General features: G+C 35.6%; 1 protein-coding gene across 1 annotated transcript in view; it reads left to right on the top strand.

The window, feature by feature from the left end:
- LOC127528334 (POU domain, class 6, transcription factor 2-like) overlaps positions 1 to 7,055 on the top strand; it is a 144,444-nt gene extending 137,389 nt beyond the window's left edge. The window contains exons 3-4 of the mRNA XM_051928780.1: positions 6,613 to 6,841; positions 6,994 to 7,055. Of these exons, the coding sequence (XP_051784740.1) occupies positions 6,613 to 6,841; positions 6,994 to 7,055 (291 nt within the window). The remainder of the gene's footprint in view (positions 1 to 6,612; positions 6,842 to 6,993) is intronic.
- Positions 7,056 to 21,628: the final 14,573 nt, after the last annotated feature.

Raw genomic sequence — 21,628 nt, 5'->3', positions numbered from 1 at the left:
GTGGTCAAATGTATGCATTCCTTCTATGTGTACCTCAAAAGCCTTATACCATGAACACCAGAGTGATATATCGTGCTTATAGTGTGGTTGAAGGCTTTGCTTTATGTTGATGAGAGATCTGTCTTTTCATTTTGGATCAAACAGTGTTGGTACATGGCTGTCAGCTAATGCCAAATCCCATTTGCCATTAGCCATTTCATGACAAGGCTAAACATGAGCTTAGATTTGACTACAATTTTGCCACATTCATGCTGGATCAACAACCTCATGCTAAGACAGATCGCAGGCAGGATCTGATTTCATATTAGTGGTTTGATATGAAGCTACTGATAATTGTTGAGACATGATTTTCGCAAAACACTTCTGTGTGAGAACCTGCACTGCGTGTGCAGCGTCACTGCTAACAAAATAACATTTTCTGATAGCCATGGTAGCTTATTTGCCGCTTATATGGTCTTCAGGCCTAATTCTGTTGTTTATGCTTTATAAAAATATCTGGGGAACACTATAGCTTCTGATATGTCTCTGTAAATAACTGGATCTTTTTTCAGCCGTTTAAATGGCTATCATCTTCAGAGAGTCTATGATTCACATTATGTGGGGAACTGTAAGTGTATAGTAGCTGAATGTGAGGTTAACCAATTTTATTTCTCAGTATTACATTTCACCATTATAGTGGTAATAGGTTGATTTTTATTTACTTTTTCATCAAGCATTTCAGAGTTAAGCCTTGCTATTCTTTATTTTCAATAATACATTTGTCACAATAAATAAATGTACTTTTGATTTTTGTTTTCATGCAGCTTTTTTATTATTGAGTTGTCTTTGTCCTTTTGACAATATAAGCCAATGCAATAGACCTCACATTAGGCTGAAATGCAATCTTTTCCAATTGTAAGGCCTGTAGCATGATTTGGATGACACACAATTCATTCTGTAGAATTCTTCTATTCATGAAAGATCAGCATGAATAAAGTGAAATGTGCTTGTGGGATTTATTCCTCATCTCCCACCAGGTGAATATTTTGTATAAACAGAAGCAGCACATTTTGCATGGATGGCATCACAGAAGGCTACAAACACAATAATGTTTACTCTCAATTACTGGCTATTTTAACTGATTTTAATTAGGTTAGTACTTAATAATTTAGTGTTTGCCATCAAGTATAGATTTGCAAGTTCAAACAAATAATTACAATTACTTACTTGTTTGTAATTTTGGTTCATCAGCAGCAATTCCCTGATAAAGATCTTGTATTTAAGACTTCATTTAACACTAGAATTACCAGAGCCTACGAAAAAACTTGTAGATCCGGCCCACCTTAAATCCATTCGCACCTCTCCCTCAGCGTCTTTTGTCCTGTAAATGTGCTGATTAAGACAAGCAGCAAGCAGCTTGCTATTCCATCCCCCACCGCCACAGACCGTGCACAATGTTCTCCCAGCTCATGCCTTGATTGATTATCTGGGAGTCAAGTGCTGGAGTTTTAGAGTGGAAATAATAGATCGTTATTTGGAACACATACATTTCATGTGTGTTCCGTTTCTACAATAATCTGTGTAAACACCATATTTAAAACAGAAACGTTTTTCATATTTTAGTAGTAAATGACGAAATGTTGGCATAAACTCAGTTAATTCTAGTGTTAAATAGGTGGGTGCAGTAGTAATTAAATAGTGATAAAATAGTTTTGCCCCCAAAACTGAAATACTTTCTTTGGAAGTTAGATCAAATATTTGGCGTACAAATTGAAAAAGAACTTTAAAAGAATTGTTTGGGCAAATGTCAAATCTCATGTTTGTGATAAGCTTCAGTCAAATGGAAACCCTTCCTCCCTCCCCCCAACCCTAGAAATCATACAAAACAGTGTGCATCGTCACCAAGGTAGTATAGCCTAGCAGCTAGTGCATGGACCTTAACACATAAGGTTGCTTGTTCAGTCCTCAGCTCTGATTTGATGTGTGACCCTAAGCAAGTAAGTTAACTTGCCAGTTCTCCAGATACCAACACATATCTGTAAATAGTTGTATTATTGTTCTGTACTTTTTAAAGCTTTGATAAATCAAAAGTACACTCCATAACTGAAATCTATAATTATTATCAACTATTACAAAAAGAATAGTTATTAATATCAGCACCTCCTCAATTTAATCCCCCATCCAAATTAAATGTTTAAATAAGTAATAATAAATAACATCAAATTAATTTAAATATTTGGATATTAAACAAGAATCAAACCTTTATATGTACATTGTCAAACCTGCTTAACCATTTTTCATCTTCTAGTTTTATAAAATTACATTTTTGTAAGTATGTTAAAGAACAATTAAGCATACAAAAAGCAACACTCTATTTCATATTAAATTCAGTTGTAATATTCCAAAGAAGATTTGGATTATACTATTTTTTTTCTAATTTAAAACCACTGGTTTATACTTGCTGGATTATCATTTTCCAGATTAATAAAGTAAGGCAATCAGAGGACAATGAAGTATAACAATAGATTTTTCACTACACATTGCTATCTCCTCTGGTAATACTCTAAATTATGTTTTAAGTCATTTAGGGGAAATGTTGGTGTCCATGCTCTCCGACAGTTAGGCAAAGTCTTTTTCCAAGTAGGATATAAGTGTGGGACAATTCCAGGGGATCCCTGTTGACATCAGTTACATGTAGGGTCTTAGCCTGGAGAAATGTTTGATAACAGTCATCAAGATAAGAAGATAAATGTATATGGTGTATGGTTTTCTGTTGAGTTACACCATGCTTTGCACAGATTTATGAGAGCTATATTTTGTCACTGCCTAAGCTTCATTCTTTATCAGAAATGCATTGACAGGTCTTTTTCCCTGCTATGCCTCAAATCATCTTGGGATGAACATTTTGATATCTTCATTTTTGCAATGTAATATGGCATCTACCATCAATATTTTAGGAAAATTAGAAAAATAACATTTGGAAGGCATCATTTAAAAAAACATCTGATATAATTGAAAAAGATGACTGTCATGCATGGGTTCAATTAAGAGTAACAATTTGATTTCAAACTGTCCTCTGTACTTTGGTACCATATTTTGAATGTGTGTAAACCAATGTATTCTTGCTTAATTGCAAATTCATTTATGGAAATTCAGAGATGAAAGTACAGGATCAAAGTCTGGGAACACCCTGAATAGCTTGCCAGTCCATTCAGAGTAGCCAGTCTATGTACCACATATATTTTTAAGCATGTGGGAGTATACTGCACATGGACATTGTGTGAGGGTGCAAGCTTCACAAAACAACAACAACAACAGCAACATTTATTTATATAGCACATTTTCATACAAAAAGTAGCTCAAAGTGCTTTACATAATGAAGAAAAGAAAAATAAAAGACAAAATAAGAAATTAAAATAAGGCAACATTAGTTAACATAGAAAAGGAGTAAGGTCCGATGGCCAGGGTGGACAGAAAAAAAAAAAAAAAAAAACTCCAGAAAGCTGGAGAAAAAAATAAAAATCTGTAGGGGCAAAAGCAATGACTAGGCATGGTGTTCCAGCTCAGTCTGTTGGATCTGTAAGGCAGCAGTGCTAACCATTGTGCCATGAATGGATGCAAAATTGGATACCATCATGAAAATTCCCCACCTTTCCCTCCAGGAGGCACTCTCTTGGAGCACTTTTAGCACCAGGGTCATTCCACCATCTATATTACTAAACGACAGTTGTATAATTATATGCACGGACGCCAGACACAGGACGCACCGAGGCGCATGCACACACCGTCTCAGCGCCCCAGAGTCAAACTCAGCGGCTTCCCAGAGTCAGTAGGTGGCGCCCTAACAACACAACCTGTAAACTAAACTTGCTCTAATCCACTGTGCCAGCAGTCAGTGTGGCATATTTGAATCACATAACGGTAATTCAGTATTAAAAGTACATTGAATTATGATTCCTAACAGCAAACGACTTCTACCTAACGACACAGCCACAGAAAAACAAAAATCGAGACCGCATGGATAAAAACAATAAACAGAGGCTCCTACAACGCACTTCATAAACACCAGAAGTAAAGAAGTCACGGCTCCTAAATGAAAGAGCTCAACTAACGGAAATACAAAAATGAGCCCGTATGGATAAAAACAATGAACGAAGGCGCCCACAACGCGCTTCTGAAACAGCAGAGGCAAAGGAGTCACGGCTCCAAAAAGAAAGACCTCAACGATTAGAAATACAAAAACAAGCCCGTATGGCTACGACCTGTAAACTAAACCTGAGGTTAAGTGTGCACGCCAGGTTGTACAGTATATATGCACAGATCCCAGAGGCAACAGGCAAGCCGTGCACACTACCACCGCTGCCAAAAGCGAGACTGCATAGATAAAAACAATAAATGAAGGCACCTACAACGCGCTTCTGAAACACCAGAACCAGATGAGTCACAGCTCCAAAAAGAAACTGCTTTACTACAAATATGTTTATTTAATTAAATGAAAACTTTACCAGGACGCTCCCACCCTCCTTCATTTTTCATTCCTCCACAGATCGGAGGGAATAGAAACTGATTGCCATTCTTGCATTTGCGATTCTTTAGAGAATCGGGGGTTTACTGGTGGTGTGCTAAGAAGCACCTCAGGAGGGATTTTCTGCCCACTGCTATCAGTCAATTCAAAGCTTCTACCCAATATACTTGTTAAGTTTATTTATTTATTTATCAACTGATTCATTGATTGATTGGCTGTATTATCTTTCCTATAAATCTGTAATCTTGTTTTTTATGTTTCTGCTGGTGTATGCAATTAAATTAAAAACAATTAGTAAACTTTATCTAATCTAATCTAATCACTATACTTAAAGCCAAATATACACTTAAAATCCATCCATTCATATTCTAATCAGCACAATGAATCAGCAGTATCATCCTGAAACACATAAAAGCAGAACTCCAAAAGTTGTTCCAAACTTCTCAGAACTTTAAATTACTTTCAGTTATATTGTTGATCTTGCTATTAATTTATTTAAACAATCTAAAGAACACTGAATGTCTACATAATGTTGCAAGGGTTAACTAAATGTAAAGATACCCAACACAAGAATGATCCATAACAATCAGTTGTGAAAACCTTATTCCTACTCCTGACTAAGCATTTTTAAGAGAGCAGAAATAAAGATCCATTTTGGGGTAATGTTGCTCCCCAACACTGGTCAATTCCAATCTGTCCATGTGTAGATACACCCTGTTTTCACTGGAGAACATCTTCAGCCTTAGACGACATCTCCTGATCTTTTCAGTGCCAGACAGAGTCAAACTCATGGGCTATCTGAATTATCAGAGTTGTGCATTGGATACAGTAAATATTGATTTATTACATATCCTACTTTCTCTATGACATATACTGTATCTTATACAGTATATCTTTGCTTATTCTTAGCCTTTTTATTGCCTCCCCACACTGCCTGGATTACATTCAGCAATATGGATCTTCATCTGCCCTTTATGAGACCACACATTTGCATTAGGCTTTAAGATCTCATTAGATTGTCACAGGTATCTATCCAAGAGTTGTATTGTCAAACATTTCACATTTCCATAGTATTCTTTGTCACCCACTTGGAATATTTAAGTGCACAGTCACATCATAGATTCACTGTACAATTTCTTCCTTCTGTATTTCTTTAGTTCTTTCAGTACATTAGCCTGCTGAGTGTAACCAGTGTTACTTCTCCTCCTCTGCAACTGAGGCTGTACCTTTGTAACAGCATGCAGAACTATTACCGTAATCTACTACATTTTTGGCATCTTAGTTTACAGCACAATTTCACCTGATCAGTTGTCAGTCACCATGATGTCATTAATTTCCATTATTGACAATACAGGTTTTCCACTCTTAAATGCCACCTTACATCGAGGATGCCTATCTTTTTTAGCTGCATTTTTAAAATGCCTTTCTCTAAATTCCAGAAATACATTTACATAGGAATATTTTGCAGGATGAGTTACAGAATGAGCTGACTTTAAAAAAATATCTGTGTTTATTAAAAACCTGCAAAATAAAACTTCATTTTTCTGACACAAAATAGGTTATATAAATTAACAGTAATAAAAGCAATAATAATAAAAGTTATCCTGACTTGAATGGACTTTTGTTGCATTTCGGTGAGTACTATAAAAAATAATTAAAAGTAGCATGTTATGAGAAATGATAACCACACACTTAATAACACTTTGGCTACTAATTCAAGAAGAATGCTCTCCATGTGTTAATATTGGCATCTGTGATTTTTGTTCCTTCTCACAGTCAAAAATGCTTAGTCTAGTCAAGTGGTAACTCTAATTATCCTAATGTGTATACCTCTGTTTGTTTACAGCCAGTAGTACTTTGGCATACCTTCATTGACGGGTTACTTTTTATTTTTATCAGGATGGGCTACTGTTATGCTTAATGTGTAATTAAGAAATCAAGGTATTACAAATTTATCAAAATCATTTTGTTCTATCTTTAATCTCTTTATAGGCACCAAGAAAGATTTAAGTAAAAGCATTAGAAGATGTAAACATTTTATTACTTTAAAAGTAAACTATATTTCAAACTCTTGTTAATTTGCCTTTTTTATGTCCTCTCCTTTTCAGCCATTATTAGCTGCACAGCAACTGGCCTCAGCTGTGGCAGGGGTAATGCCTGGAGGGCCTCCAGGTCTTAATCAGCCGATCCTCATTCCTTTCAACATGGCTGGCCAGCTCGGAGGGCAGCAAGGCCTTGTTTTGACATTACCTACTGCCAACCTGACTAACATTCAGAACCTCGTGGCAGCAGCAGCAGCAGGAGGCATTATGACGTTACCACTGCAAAACCTTCAAGGTAATTAACACTTAAATATAAATTGTAAAGTTGTATGTGGACATACAGTAGATGGATGAGTAATGTGCATACATTTAAGGAAGTAAGCAAGGGACCTGTGGAAGATTAAAAATATTTTTGGCTTTAATGTGTTTGAAAATGTTTTATTACAGCTGGTGTACAGATTCAGACGACATTCCTGATGGTTTACTACCTGATCTGGGAGCGTACATGAAACCTCATAAATTACATATATTTTGAGTCTTTGAGTCTGGTGTTTTGTAAATATTATAGGTACTTTATACACATACTATTATTTTATACCCAAGTAAAAATCAATATTGTAGACCAGTATTAGAAAGTTTGGTAGAGATGTTTAGCAAAGGCAGAGTGGTAGCACAGAGTTAGCATTCCTGACTCACACAACCAGGATCTGCATGGGTGCAGTTCATGCCTTGATTGTTCAGGGGCTCAGGTTCCATTTTGCTGGAAGTTGACATTAAAAGAAAAGATCGATCTCATTTAAAAAACTTTCAGTGGATTTGAGCGTGAAAATATGCATACAGCAAAAAAAAAAATATATATATAAAACCTGGTGTTCACACATTTCTAAGCAATTTACTTTTATAAATCACAATCATTTTGTAAATGTGCATACGTGAATGTACCACGAATGGTTTGCCACCCTAAAACAGCCATACATAGATTTTGGTAATCGTCGTCATACATACAGTATGCAATCATGATGCTGCAAAACTTCATCGGCTAGTAAAGCAACCTCCCGCCTGACACATTCAGACCCTGAGATTATATTCATCACTTTTGAGGTTTGATATGTTTTTCATGTCAACACACATTCAAATAACAGCTCAATGAAACAATTTATCATACATATGAGTCATCATTTAGCTGATTTGGCTGCATTTCCCTACTTAATCAAGAGTAGTTCATAGTCGATTGAGTGATGGTGCTACATGGCACTTGCTGCTTCATGGGGGACTCTAACTCTGGTCATCGATCATATGTCCTAACTTCATGGCACTTCACAGGAGACAACCACCCATCAATCGGGCGTTAAAGCTTTATGACACTCAATGCTTCGTGGGAGACCAGACCCTACCCCCCAAACCCCCAAGCTCAGAATGAGCTAATGCTTTTGGAATTTGCAAATGTGTTGTTCAAAAGTACTCCTCAGCAAAGAAAAATTAGAGGCAATATAGGTGCTGCCATGTCGGCATTCAGAAAGTTTCCGATTTTGGAATATTTCGGATTTGGGAATTTTGAATTAGGGATGCTCTACCTGTATACATTTAACTTAATCATTGAAAATGTGTAATGCAAGTATTTTTCTTTAAAACTGCATCTTTTTTAAGAATATTTGGCTCCTATACTGTATATACAATTTTTGTCTAATTTGTGTCTTATTAAAATGCATTTTGCATTTCTAGTTTCATTTTTGTTAACATTTCTATTTGAGCAAAAAGATCATTTATTAAACCCACAAACTTATCTACTTAAAATTAAAAAAAAAATGTGTCACTTGCTGAGCTGTTGAGGCAATTTTCAAATAATTTAAATTACTGCACTGTTTATTGTCAATGATAGATAGATGGAAACTGTAGTAATCCTGAGGGAAATTGCAGCATATTTATCTAAATGGATTATAGTTTCACAAAGATCACTAGTCAAAGCAGGATCTACATTTTGCATTGTGCTGTTTAGTGTTTTACACCCATGATCCTGGAGCATTTCCTCTACTTTCTTCTTTTTTCTCTCTGCATTAAGTTCACTCCTCTTGTTATCTGCCCTGCTGGCTTTACTTAACTGAACATATTAAACTTTAATGGCCTATGTTCTCTTTTGATCATAGTTGTAAATGGTTTTCATTTTAATGTTTAAAATATTGTCCCTCTTATACCATTAGATTGAGCTGAAGAACCTGTCAGTCATAAATGTTAGATGAGACAGGACACACTAATGCCACAAAAAATACGCTTGTATAAATTTGGAGAGTGCATGTAAAGCAGGAGGCTGACGATTAAAATAATGCCAGAACAGCACAAAGTAAAAGAAAATATAACAAAGTGAAGAAAAAAGACTCAGAGCAGGATGGTGATAAAACCTTTATGGATAAGCATGCATAAATAAAGTCTTCACTCCCCCTGCAGAGTGAGCAATCAGCAGCCTAATAAATTCTGTCATATATTTAGAGTCACTCATCTGTTGGTAGTATTCTTGTGCCTAGATAATATGTTTTCTTCCAGAACGTATGTCATAAAAAACAAGAAAAAATGTATTCCAAAGGCTGCAGAAACAACTTTAATTAGTGTTTTTGATTTTTCATTTCAAGTCCCATACTGAATACGGTAAAGTTTTTTTTTTGTAATTTTTCAGTGGGAGTAAACACAACTAAGTGGACTGTGTTTGTTTAAGTCTTCATTATTTACTAATGTCAAACCACTGATCTTCTTCTGTCTCCTTTGCTGGATGCATGCAATTAAGTATGCAGTAATTTCTTTTTATGCATTTAGGCGTTCATGTCTCCTTTATTTGCATGTCAGATCAATTAACTTTATCAAGTAAAGACATTCACAGCTTCATTAAAGTGTTAGTCTGCATTTTTTGAAGTTTGGTAGAAGCTAAAAATACTATAAAACAATTAATAATTATAATAACATGCATCTGCTGCGGTGGGTTGGCACCCTGCCCGGGATTGGTTCCTGCCTTGTGCCCTGTGTTGGCTGGGATTGGCTCCAGCAGACCCCCGTGACCCTGTGTTCGGATTCAGCGGGTTGGGAAATGGATGGATAACATGCATCTGTGTAGTTGATTCTTTTGCACTTGATTTCCCTACAGAATTCAAAATCTACATATGTTGATCTGTGTTGTATCATTGTGTGAGACAGAGTTAGAATTGTAACCTCCAGGTTTAAGCTTACCAGCTTGAAGTAACACTCATAATTAATAATTATAATAAATTGTTTGTGCTATTGTACTTGATATGGACAATTCAAAATCCACTTCTCTCAATCCACATTTTAATATTGCATCTTTAAGGTACTTTATTCTGCAGGTCACACAGAAAATCGGAAGTAGGCTTCAAACTTCAAGTCCAAATCAGTAGTCACTGGGCCATTGTGAATGAATTACAGCTTTGGTTTCAAATGCTTTTGAAGCAGTGTGATAATGGCATTCTTAATTACAAACTTTAAGCAGCAAATATTCAGGATGGAAGGGTGTTGTTTTGGATTAAATTTATTTCAGAAAACAATGGTATGGATAAACTTTTTCCAAATTAGATGATGCAATAAGTGGGGTCTAGCAATGGTCAGTGATAAAGCCACTGCTCTTTACAGTTTAATACATGGTTTAGTTAACAATGTTGGAAGCACAAAAATGACATTTACAGATGACATTTACCATATGGATGCATAAATACTGCAAAATGTTACATATTGGGAAGGCTAGAGCAAGATATTAGGCTTAATGAGAAAGACTTGTGGGCATTGGTCGACTAATAACTTCGTCCACCAGAAAATGCATTAAAGCAATTTAAAAGACTAAGAGGACATTGGGTTATATAGCTTCATGTACATTAAAAGCCTTGGGAGTTTATACATAAGCATGTAATGCACTTATAAAGCTAACATTTAAATGCCATGGGCAGTTGTACTCTTCACTTAGCAAGAAGGACATAATAGAGTAACAAAAAGAGAAGGGTAACCAGAGTAATTCCATTACACTAAAATATAAGTTGTGAAGAAGGCTAGAAGGTGTTGAAATATTTAATATCGGGGAAGTGCAGACTAAGAAAAACGCAAGCAAGATGAACAACATATGTATATTACTAAATTCTACAGCAAGATCTTAGACACACACAGAGAAAGTGGTTAAAAGTTCATTTCACAGCAAAATTAAAAAACATTTCTTCCAACCAAGAACTGTTGGCTCAGGAATTGGGTTAATTGATAGTTCAGCTGAATAGTGTCTTGGGGATCTTCATAACATGACGTGATATTTTAGAAACATTATCACAAGTGAGTAGAAATTGATTGGCTATACTGGGCTGAAATATATTTTCTTGTCAAAAATGTCCTTCATTTTTGTATTCTTTAACATTATGGACTGTAAAACAGCTTTACATTTTTGGTAAAATGGTGATCTTGATGTAATGTTATGAAATTATTGCCTGTTCAGCATAAAGGAAACCTAACATAATTACAAAAGAGTAACTCTAAATAGAAAGTATTCAAAACAACAAGCTAGATTTAAAGAGCTTTTTATTTACAGTTTTTGACTTGTTTGTTTGAAAACTGAGCTTTAGGCTTCATCATGTAGAATGTAACAAAGAGCTTGATTTTATCACAATTCAAAATTGAAGCCATGATGGTTTCCGCATCTAGGCTTTTGTAAACATTATATGTGAATTTTTGTAGCAGACTTGTCTACAGTGTATATTTCAACAACACTGAAAAAGTAAATACAACTTACTACAGTAAGATTTTTTGAAAATAAAAGTCTAACCCTTCTGTTAAAATGCAGAATTATTCATAAAGTAATAGTAAATGGTGTAAACTTCTTTTTGAAATATTTAAACCATTTTACAATATACAATGGACATTTGAGAGCATTTTGATATAGCTCAGCCAATCACTGCCAATTCATTTTATGACATTATTAAGTAGTTTCTAGTAGTGTTTATACTTGCTCTGAAATTCCAATTTAGATTTTAATCACATTTCCTTAATTTAAGTTTTTAAAAATAAAATATACTTGATTAAAACCTGTAATTTTCATCATAATGATCTTGACCGTTTTTTCTAAATTACTTTAGAGAAGGCAGTTAGCCACATTGACTGTGCTGAATAAAAGCAGAAGTAACATCATTGTACATTGCAAGAATTTAAACATCACTCTCTCAAAGAAAAATTATACTGTATATATTTGTAATTTTATCAGATATGAAGTATCATTTAATATCAACTTAGGATATTCCAAACACATAAAATTTTCTTTAATTAATTTTCAAAATTAAGTAAGAATATGGAGAGCTGACAAGACTAAAGAAATGTTTTAATGTCCAGATAAAAAAATCATGCAGTATGTTTTTGGAATACGCTATTCCACTGTTTTATACTTTATTTCCCAAGCTTTGTTCTGATTTAAGAGATCTTTGATTGGATGAATTCCAGAGAACCCACAGTAGCTGTGGCAGTGTAGCAGATGGCAAATCATTTCTGTTCATTCTTGCTGCAAATGGCTTTTTATTATTATCATTACTTGTATTGAATAGTAACTGCTTTGCACTGGTTAACAACTGTTATTCTTCTCTATTGCACTAAAGCAAAAGTTTTATTTTAAGAATGTGAATTATTATATCACAACAACAATAACAACAACAATAATAATAATAATAATAATAATAATGATGTAAATTAAATACAATTCACTGCAGTTGTCCTACAATACATTTTTTAAATTGAGATACATTATTAAAGCATGTTGATGGTGAACTTTTGTGGATAAAAAATGATAAATAATTCTACTAGTATGTACAGTATCTGAAAATATTTTAGCTACTCTTATTTAAAAAATTCATAAAGTAAGGAGTATAGCAATCAAATACCTGATACTGTTATGGAAAACATAAAACAATAAATGACTTTGCAGATTCAAAATTAAATATTTTTATCAATGCTAAATAAATCAATTTATGCATCTTTAATGTAACATGTAAATGACCTTATAGAGAGAAAAGTAAAAAGAATTCTAAATTCAGTAAGACAGCAAGATATATTTTGTGTTTTCTCATATATATAGCTTTACATCGTGGTTCCCTTTAACTCTTTCTTCTGAGGGTCCAATTTTAAACTGGTTATTTGGAAATGCTGAAATAACATTCTTAATTTACTAATTACGCGGAATGAAAAATGCAATCATATTGTCATATTCATTTCTATGTATGGATTTTGCAAATTAACTGTTTTAATTGGAAACAAGGATAACAGTTTCCAAATGTCAAGGCAGTGGTGGAGCATAAAATCCTGGAAAATACAACATCTAAGATTCTGTTCAAACAGATGTCATGATCAATGCCAACCAACCAGACATCATTTATATGAATCTATCTACCAATAAAAAATTTGTAATAGATATCATGGTGCCGTCAGACTATAACATAGGTCCAGAAGAAGAGCATAAATTAGAGCACCATCAGCTCTGAAACGAGATTAAAAGGCTTTAGAAAAAAGACGCAAAGTAGTTCCTAACATCATAGGTGTTACTGGGGTTATCACTAAATTCATTAAGCGATATATTGATAAGATCTCTATTCTTCAAAAACAAGCAGCAATATACACAGAGCCCATCATCAGCAGAGTCTTTGGAAAGGTTATCAGTTATTAATACCAGACATTTTCCTTTGAGATGACCCTGACTAGGCACATTAACTTTGACTAGACCTAAATTTTGGAATTTACCCCTACCCAGGACTTTCAACTATGTCCTCTCTTAAGAAGACATAGTTTTTATACCACCTGAAAGGCTGTGAGATCCAAAGAACTAAATAATAATAATAATAATAATTTATTTTCTTTCACAATAATACTAATAATGGGGAACATGGCATACAATGATTAATGTTTTTACCTCACAGATGCAGAGCACTGGGGTTCAGATTGTAGCTATGCACTGTTTTTAGGGACTGCGTGTTCTCCCTATGTGTGTGGGGAGGGGTGATTTCTCTGAATACTACAGTTTTTGGTACCACACCTTTAGGTTTTAGGTTAATTTGATGACTGTACAGTCACTTATGAGTGACTGTAAGTTTGTGCATGATTGTTAGGCTTCCTTTTCAGGGCTGGCTCCTGCCTTGTAACTGATGTGCCTAGATAAACTCTGAGAGCCTACAGCTGTGAACTGGATTAAGTGGTTTAGAAATTGGATGGATAGATAATAATTGTGATTATAATAAGAATATCTTATAGTACCTTTTTAGTCAACACCAAACTATATACTTATAATCTCTTTATTGTGTTCTAATTATTTATTTTGGAAATTACAAACTTAAGGTCAGAATAAAACTGATTTGCTGAATCTTTGTTGCACAGTGGCATCAAGTATTTGCCAGGCTAAGCAGCTGTTGAATGTCTGAAAGACAGAATTGCACCTTAGATAGCACCCAAGGTAATACTAAACTGCTATTCAGCTTTTTTCGCTTTCACTGAAAGTCCCAGAGATGTGAGTCAGACTCCAAAGAATCACATTTCAGGAACAATTATTCAGCTTTAAAAACCTGACACTGACAATGTGTGTAGTGGTTGCAAAAAGTGCTGCATCAAAATGATAGTTTAGGCCATAAAATCCCAAGAAAAATCATAACGGAAGATATTTCTTTTAATTTATTTTGCCTATTGACCTTGTCAGCCTTCAAGAGCCTAAGAGGAAGGTGTCAATCTCTATAGCGTTCTAACATTTATAGAAATTCATCCTTCTTCATTGCTTCCATCGGAAACCCAGCATTGTGAATAATCTTATTTAACTGTAGGATGATTATAGCAGCAAATCTTGTTCCTTTGTATTCCCTTTCGAGAAACATGAAAAAGCTTTCAGAATCTACATAAAAGGAATGCCCCACTTATGTATTGTAATGAGTACAAATGTCAGTAATAATCAAAATGATGTTTCAGTTAAAGTGCTCTTTTTCCAAGTATTGTACTCATGTTATGGGCTTAGGTATGACAAAGATTATGGAAATCATCCCCCTTATTATAACACCAGAAATCCACTTCCAGAGGGAACATCAAATATCTCTGCTACCTAGCAGACATCTGGCAGAATCATTTTTTTATCTGCTGTTGCCATTCTTAACAGGCCTCTTAGGGGTTGTTTTTTTCAGGTACATGGTCTTTTATAAATAATTATTTGAAAGCTAAATTCATAAAACATTTTACTTTTATACTTTATTTATCCTTCCTAGGGACCTGAAGTAGTTACTTGATTTGCACTAACACAAAAGCAAAACCATTTGAGCAACATTTATTATACTCACCATTTTGTTTTATCTTTTAAAGCTTCTAGTTGATAATTCTTAGATAACAAAGTTTTAAAATTAACAAGAAAAGAAAGGTTAAAGAATGGTAACATTTTGTTATATTCTTTTTAAGTCCATCAGTTTGTCTATCCATTTTCAGGACATGCTTTATTCATTGTAGTCATCTTTGTCATACTCACTGATACTGAACAAATTTTGAGTTGCCAAGTAAAATAAAACATGCCATGCAGGGAAAAAAGTACACAGAGAAAATACACATAGTGCATGGCAATGTGCAAACCCCATGCTGACAGTAACCAGGTCACAAATCAACTGCAGGGCACAATGAGCTGTGCAGCAGCTAGGCCCACCACTGCATGACCATTCTCACCCAATGTACATGGATTCTATGAAGATATGTTCTTTAATGAATATTTCTTAGCATTAATTGTATTTGTGTTTCATTGTGATCAATAAAATGTCCCAATATGCTTTTCCTTTTCTCTATTGTGGCTATTTGGCATGTAAGTATTCAAGTAAATTTTCTAAATAACAATTGTGGCCTGACTAACTAGATTAGAATAGCCAGATACAATGGTACTACTGACTAAAAATTAAATTAGACACCATGAAGTTTCAAGCTGTCTGACACTGCCTACTGTCATTCAAAATTCAAAGTGCTTTGGGATTAAATCAGAAAGTCATCGTAGATAGATTGATCTTCTACAAGCATTCATATACATATGTGTATAGCATAGCGGCCATCCTTCAGATAGAAGAGTTCAGTATTTCTTTTTTGGCATCCATTGCAAGTTCATGTTTTGGACATGAACCTGTGACTGAATGCACCTTAGTCTTTAGCATGGGGAGCTCAAACAAACAAGCAGCCAGCTGAACTAAATGAATATTTCTGAAGCCCAGGTGGTTTCTGCAGCTGTTGAAATGAACATACATTTTTGGAATTAATTCATTCTTTAAGCTGTTCAAATAAGATAATTGTTATTGTCTTAATTTTGCATTTTTCAATATGCACATACATACAGTATATACAGGATGTATCTATATTTATGCATACATCTATCAGTCTGTCTTTCTATAGTGATGTATTTAAACACAGAGACTGTATATAGTGTATATTGTATACTAAATATAGACTTTTGTGATTCTAAATTTGTTTATTAAATTAAGTAACTTACTAATGAATAAAATTTACAACTGCCAGACATTGAAATGTGTGTAGCATATTCTCAGCAATGCATTCTCCCAATACCTTTGATATTTCTTTAGAAATTCATTCAGTATATTGTATGCTATTTAGCGTGTAGAAATATTTTGCTATGCTTTAATTGCAAATTTTTTTACCACTGTGTATTCAAAGCTGGGATTTCATGGTTAAGGTTTGCTGAGTGTGTAAAATAGCTCACAAGAGAGATATTTGAATGAAATAACAGAGATAAAATTTATACCCCTGACCCCCCTGCCTCTTCCCCTACAGCCAAGCATTGCAGAGCTTAATGCAACTAGCTGTACAAAGGAACAGTGACACAAAAAACTCAACGCTGTAATTTGATTGATTTGTTTTGACAGGAGACAAATAATTGAGAGTGAAAGGTGCCAGCAAAGAAGAAATATTGTACGAACCAGATTTGTAAGGCAAACCCAGCAGCAATTCTAGTCAGATTTTCATTTTCTTCTGATATCCCACTGATACCTGGCACCAGTTTATCATCTGCTTCAGATAAGCAGCAAATGACCAGTGAGGCAAAAATTTACAGTATGAACAAAGAGAGAGAGAGAGAGAGAAAGAAAGAGAGAACAATCACACTCAGATATGAATGGCAAAAATATAGGAAAGGTACAACAATTAAAGGTAGCTTTTTTAAAATGCAGAAACAGTTGTTATTTGACTTTATTAAGATATTCAATGAAAATACAGTTTGGTACTTCCTGTAGAAAAAATCTCTTTTCTAGCTCTGTATGCAAAATAATTCACACTTACTATTATTCTCTTTATTATTATTATCATTAGTAGTAGTAACAGTTGTATTGTCACATGTACACAGTAGTTACAGTATAAAAAACATATTTATGCTAAATTCATTACAAGTTCTCAAAACTTATTTTTCATAACATATATAATAGGATTTGGTTTACAAGTATCATAAGCCTTGCAGTGTTTGACAGAGCCAAGCTCTAAATGAAAATCAATATCAGCCTTAAATTCCCAAGTGTAAATTAACAGTAACTAAGTCTAACATAAGAAGAGAAAGAAGAAGTAGTTGGAATAATATGATTATAGCAAACCTAATATAAAAAAGGGCTTGATTTCAACACGCTTGTAATTTTTAAACTGAGGTCCATCTTAATTTATGTTTTTAAAATTGATGTTTCAAAAACGTATTAATAAATTATAAGTAGCTAGCAGTAAATTAAATAAGAAAATGAGAAATTAATATTCTGGGTTATATACTGTAGCATAGCTGGAAATACCCCTTTTAATATTGCGCATAGTAATGAATTCTTATTCAGTGATGTAGTTTTACAACTTTTGTAGAAACCAATGTACTAACATGTTATCAAAATACTATTGTATGTTAAACCAATTGACAATAAGGCAAAGGCTTTAGCATAAACAGGCTCTACGATGGACAGGCTATATGTTCAGGGAGATGCTATGGTGGATTAAGTAGCTGAAGACTAGTTCAGTATTTGAAAGTGGAATAATGATGGCGGCTATACATTGGGCTATGGAGCACAGGAAGAGAAGTAAAGGTCTGGCTTTGTTAACTATATCCTTTTCATAGTAGGACTTACTCAGGGTTTATTGGTAATGGAAGTGTCCATTCTTTATTCCAAATGTTATCTGTATGCTAACCTCCATTTTCTTATGCTTGTTTGATGTCAGTTAATACCTTTATTTTTATACTTTGTGTCTGCCTTCATTTTAGTATTTCTGAAGGTGTACCTGGGTGTAGCATCTCTATACAGTACCGTATGTTGTGCCCTGTACTCAATTTTGCTCTTAACCAAACACCTGCAAGCTGTATCTCCTGATGGTTTGTACAAGGACACACTTGACATCTCTTTGGTAATTAAACCTAGTATTTAAGGTAGCAGTGTACATTCACTCTTTCACCCCTTGATCATTATTAGTGGATTACTGTCTTCTGTTTTCATACTCCTCTTATTTCTTGAACTTTAGACACCTTGCTTTATTTTTCTCACTCACAACCTGCCTTAATCCTTGCTTTAAGCCAAAACAACAGTGGCACAGACACTTTGCAAGTACTGTTCCTATTCTTTCTTTTCAGGTCTGGTCATACAGTAGTACGTCTCTGCCACTTTAAGACCTTGCCCAATTCACAACTCTAAGCTCAGTGAACCACTGGCAATAAGTGTCTTTTATACCCCAACCAAAAGTTGTGTTATATCTATGACAGATTCTCTGAATCATTTGTGCAGTCAGGAACTCCCTAAAAAAGTACTATGTTCCTCCTGAGAGCTGACTTTGGTGGCCCTATGTCTCCCTCTGTCACATATTATCTCAAGGAAAATAATTTCCTTAGCTTTTCAATTATAAAAATAATGTGTTATCCTTTAAAGTGGATTTCACTTGGTTTCACCCCTTTGATGAGGACACCAAGACCCTATTTCTACATGTGTGCTGGGAAAGCTGTACAGCCAACCCAAACAAAATTATCACAAAGTGCAAATGATTATTGACTTACCCTTATATCTTTCTATTAAAATGAACAGATCAGAGTTTCTTTGAGTGGTAGGTTATTTATTTGAAGGAGAAGATGATGGATAGTGAAGCCAGCAGCAGTTTAATTTGGTGCACTGAATAAACAAATACTGGTGTCCCCTTCAAAGGACTGATCAAAGGATTGAAACCAACTGAAATTCACTTTAAAGGACAGATGAACAATACAGGATTTTTAAAATTGAAAAACTAAATAAATTATTTTTCTTCACTAGAGCCTTCCCTAATAATGGATGTAGTCAGAAGTTACTGTCACAAAATCAGTGGATGATACCAGAAAATAAAATATAAACAAAACAAAATAAAAATTATTTTCTACATACTGTACAAAATTCATAGAAACCAATGAAATTAAACAAAAGTAATAATATGTCTAGATTCTTACACTTATACTCTTAAAAGGCCAATATACCTGACCTGACCTGCCCTGCTATACAGAGCTGCACCTGTGCTTGGTAGGCAAACTCCGCATAACCTATCACTATTCAGACAGTCAGGGTTATGGCTAGGAATCCCTGGCCACTTCTGAGTCATCTGTCTTCTAGCATCATCAGGGAATCTATATATATATAATTCACTAAAGCAGCCGACCATGGCAGGCAAGACGCAAGACAGAGCCCCGCCCGCCAACTCACTGAGCCCCACCCACCAACATAATTCACTAAAGCAGCCGACCATGGCAGGCAAGACGCAAGACAAAGCCACGCCTGCCAACTCACAGAGCCCCGCCCACCAACAATTCACTAAGTAGCCGTGTGCGCCAATGATTTCCGCACGTGTTTAGTCTCTCCCTGTGCAGCGAGTGAGCGATTCAGAGAGAGAGAGCGACACACACAGGCGCGTGAGAGAGGCACACACACACAGGTGCACGAGAGAGACACACACATACAGGCGCGCGAGAGAGAGACACACACACAGGCGCGCAAGAGAGAGACACACACACTCACAGAAGCGCGAGACCATGGCAGGCAAGACGCAAGACAGAGCAACGCCCGCCAACTCACAGAGCCCCACCCACCAACAATTCACTAAGCAGCCGTGCGTGCCGATGATTTCCGCACGTCTTCAGTCACTCCCTGTGCATTCCCTGTGCAGCGAGCGAGCGAGCCAGAGAGAGAGAGAGAGAGAGAGTGACACACACAGGCGCGCAAGAGAAACACACACACAGGCACGTGAGAGAGAGACACACACACACACAGGCACGCGAGAGAGACACACACGCAGGTACGAGAGAGAGAGATATACACACACAGGTGCGCGAGGGAGACACACACACACACACAGACGCGAGAGAGAGAGACACACACACACAGGCGAGCGAGAGAGACACACACACACAGGCGTGTGAGAGAGACACACACACAGGCGCACGAGAGAGAGGGGGCTGGATGCATACGGCAGAGAAGGTAGTTAAAGAATGCACCGGGCTTGATTTTGTTTTCACTTCTGTTTACAGCGATCGGTTCGTAGCGTGCATTGTTGCAATGTTACTTTTTTTGGTGGTTTATTAAATTACTGATTTTTCAAATGTTCATTTTTTTCCCTGTGCTTAAAACACATTAAAAAAGTGTTTTTACTGAGCGGTTCGTAGCACTATAGCGCGAACTCTTGCAGTGTTAAGTTTTCTCTGTTTTTCAAGGTTTTCTCAGTGTTATTCAATGTTTTTACATTTAGTTTACTATTACGCTGTGCATTCTATGGTATAATCTTCTATCTATATATATAATTCACTAAGGCGACCGACCATGGCAGGCAAGACGCAAGACAGAGCCAGTTTTCAGTCACGGACAATTGTATGTTGCTCTCTCCAGAGTTCCATCTTTTCATTCACTCACAGTCGTATCCTCAAACCCACTCCATTTGGACAACTGTGTCTTTCAGGAAGTGTTCACCCATCAATAAATAATTATGCGGCGTATGCTACGCCACGGGTTCGCTAGTATTGTATGTTTTTCATAGGCTGCAAGTATCTTTTATTTCTGCTGGTTCCTTCAACTGTCCCCACAGGCAGTTGGAGTAACTTTCTTATCATCATTGGGTGTTCTTTTTCAGGAAGATTTACTGTCTGGCTTATGTATATGTGTGTATACATACATAAATTTATAGTATATAACCTCGTGTGTTATTTGAAATTATAGATAGGGTTTTAAACGCTCCACAGAATGCCTGTATGGAACCTTCTTTTGAGACATGTGAGAAATTTTTGCACTTCTTTGTAGATAAGGTGAACAATGTTAGGACTCATATACCTCTCACTGTTTATGACCCCTTAGCTGTTCTCCCCTGCTCTGTCTGTTTTTTATCAGTTTGAGCAGGTGACTCTATCTTGTTTACACGAGATTGTTGGTCAATGGAAGCCCTCAGGCTCTCCTTTTGATGTTGTCCCACCTTCTCTTTTTAAAGAGATTATTTCTGTTTTAGGGCCATCTGTTCTTGCTATTATCAATAGCAGCCTTTCCTCAGGCGTAGTTCCTAATTTGTTTAAACATGCCATAGTGCAACCATTGGTCAAAAAACCAAGCCTAGATCCCACTGTGCTATCCAATTTTAGACCGATTTCCAAGCTTCCATTTCTGTCCAAAATTTTGGAGAGAAGTGTGTATATTCAATTGAAAGCCTTTTTAGATGAAAGTGATGTGCTCGAAGTGTTTCAATCTGGTTTTAAGCCGCTTCACAGTACTGAAACCACATTACTGAAGGTTTTTAATGACATCCTTTTGGCAACAGACTCAGGGGATTATGTGATTTTAGTTCTGCTCGATTTAACAGCTGCTTTTGATACTATAGATCATAGTATTTTATTATCTCGTCTGGAGCATTGTGTGGGCATTTGTGGTACTGCCTTGGCGTGGTTTAAATCATACTTGACTCAAAGAACTTTTTCAGTGAGGCTAGATGAATTTAGATCCTCCTCTGCTTCACTATCATGTGGGGTTCCGCAAGGCTCCATACTTGGTCCTCTGCTATTATCTTTGTATCTCCTGCCTCTTGGCTCTATTCTTAGAAAGCATAA

The sequence above is a fragment of the Erpetoichthys calabaricus genome, chromosome 6 (assembly GCF_900747795.2).
Source record: "Erpetoichthys calabaricus chromosome 6, fErpCal1.3, whole genome shotgun sequence".
In the NCBI taxonomy this organism is placed as follows: Eukaryota; Metazoa; Chordata; class Cladistia; order Polypteriformes; family Polypteridae; genus Erpetoichthys; species Erpetoichthys calabaricus.
Note: the sequence above shows the minus strand (reverse complement) of the source record. Positions and strands in the feature narration are given on the sequence as shown.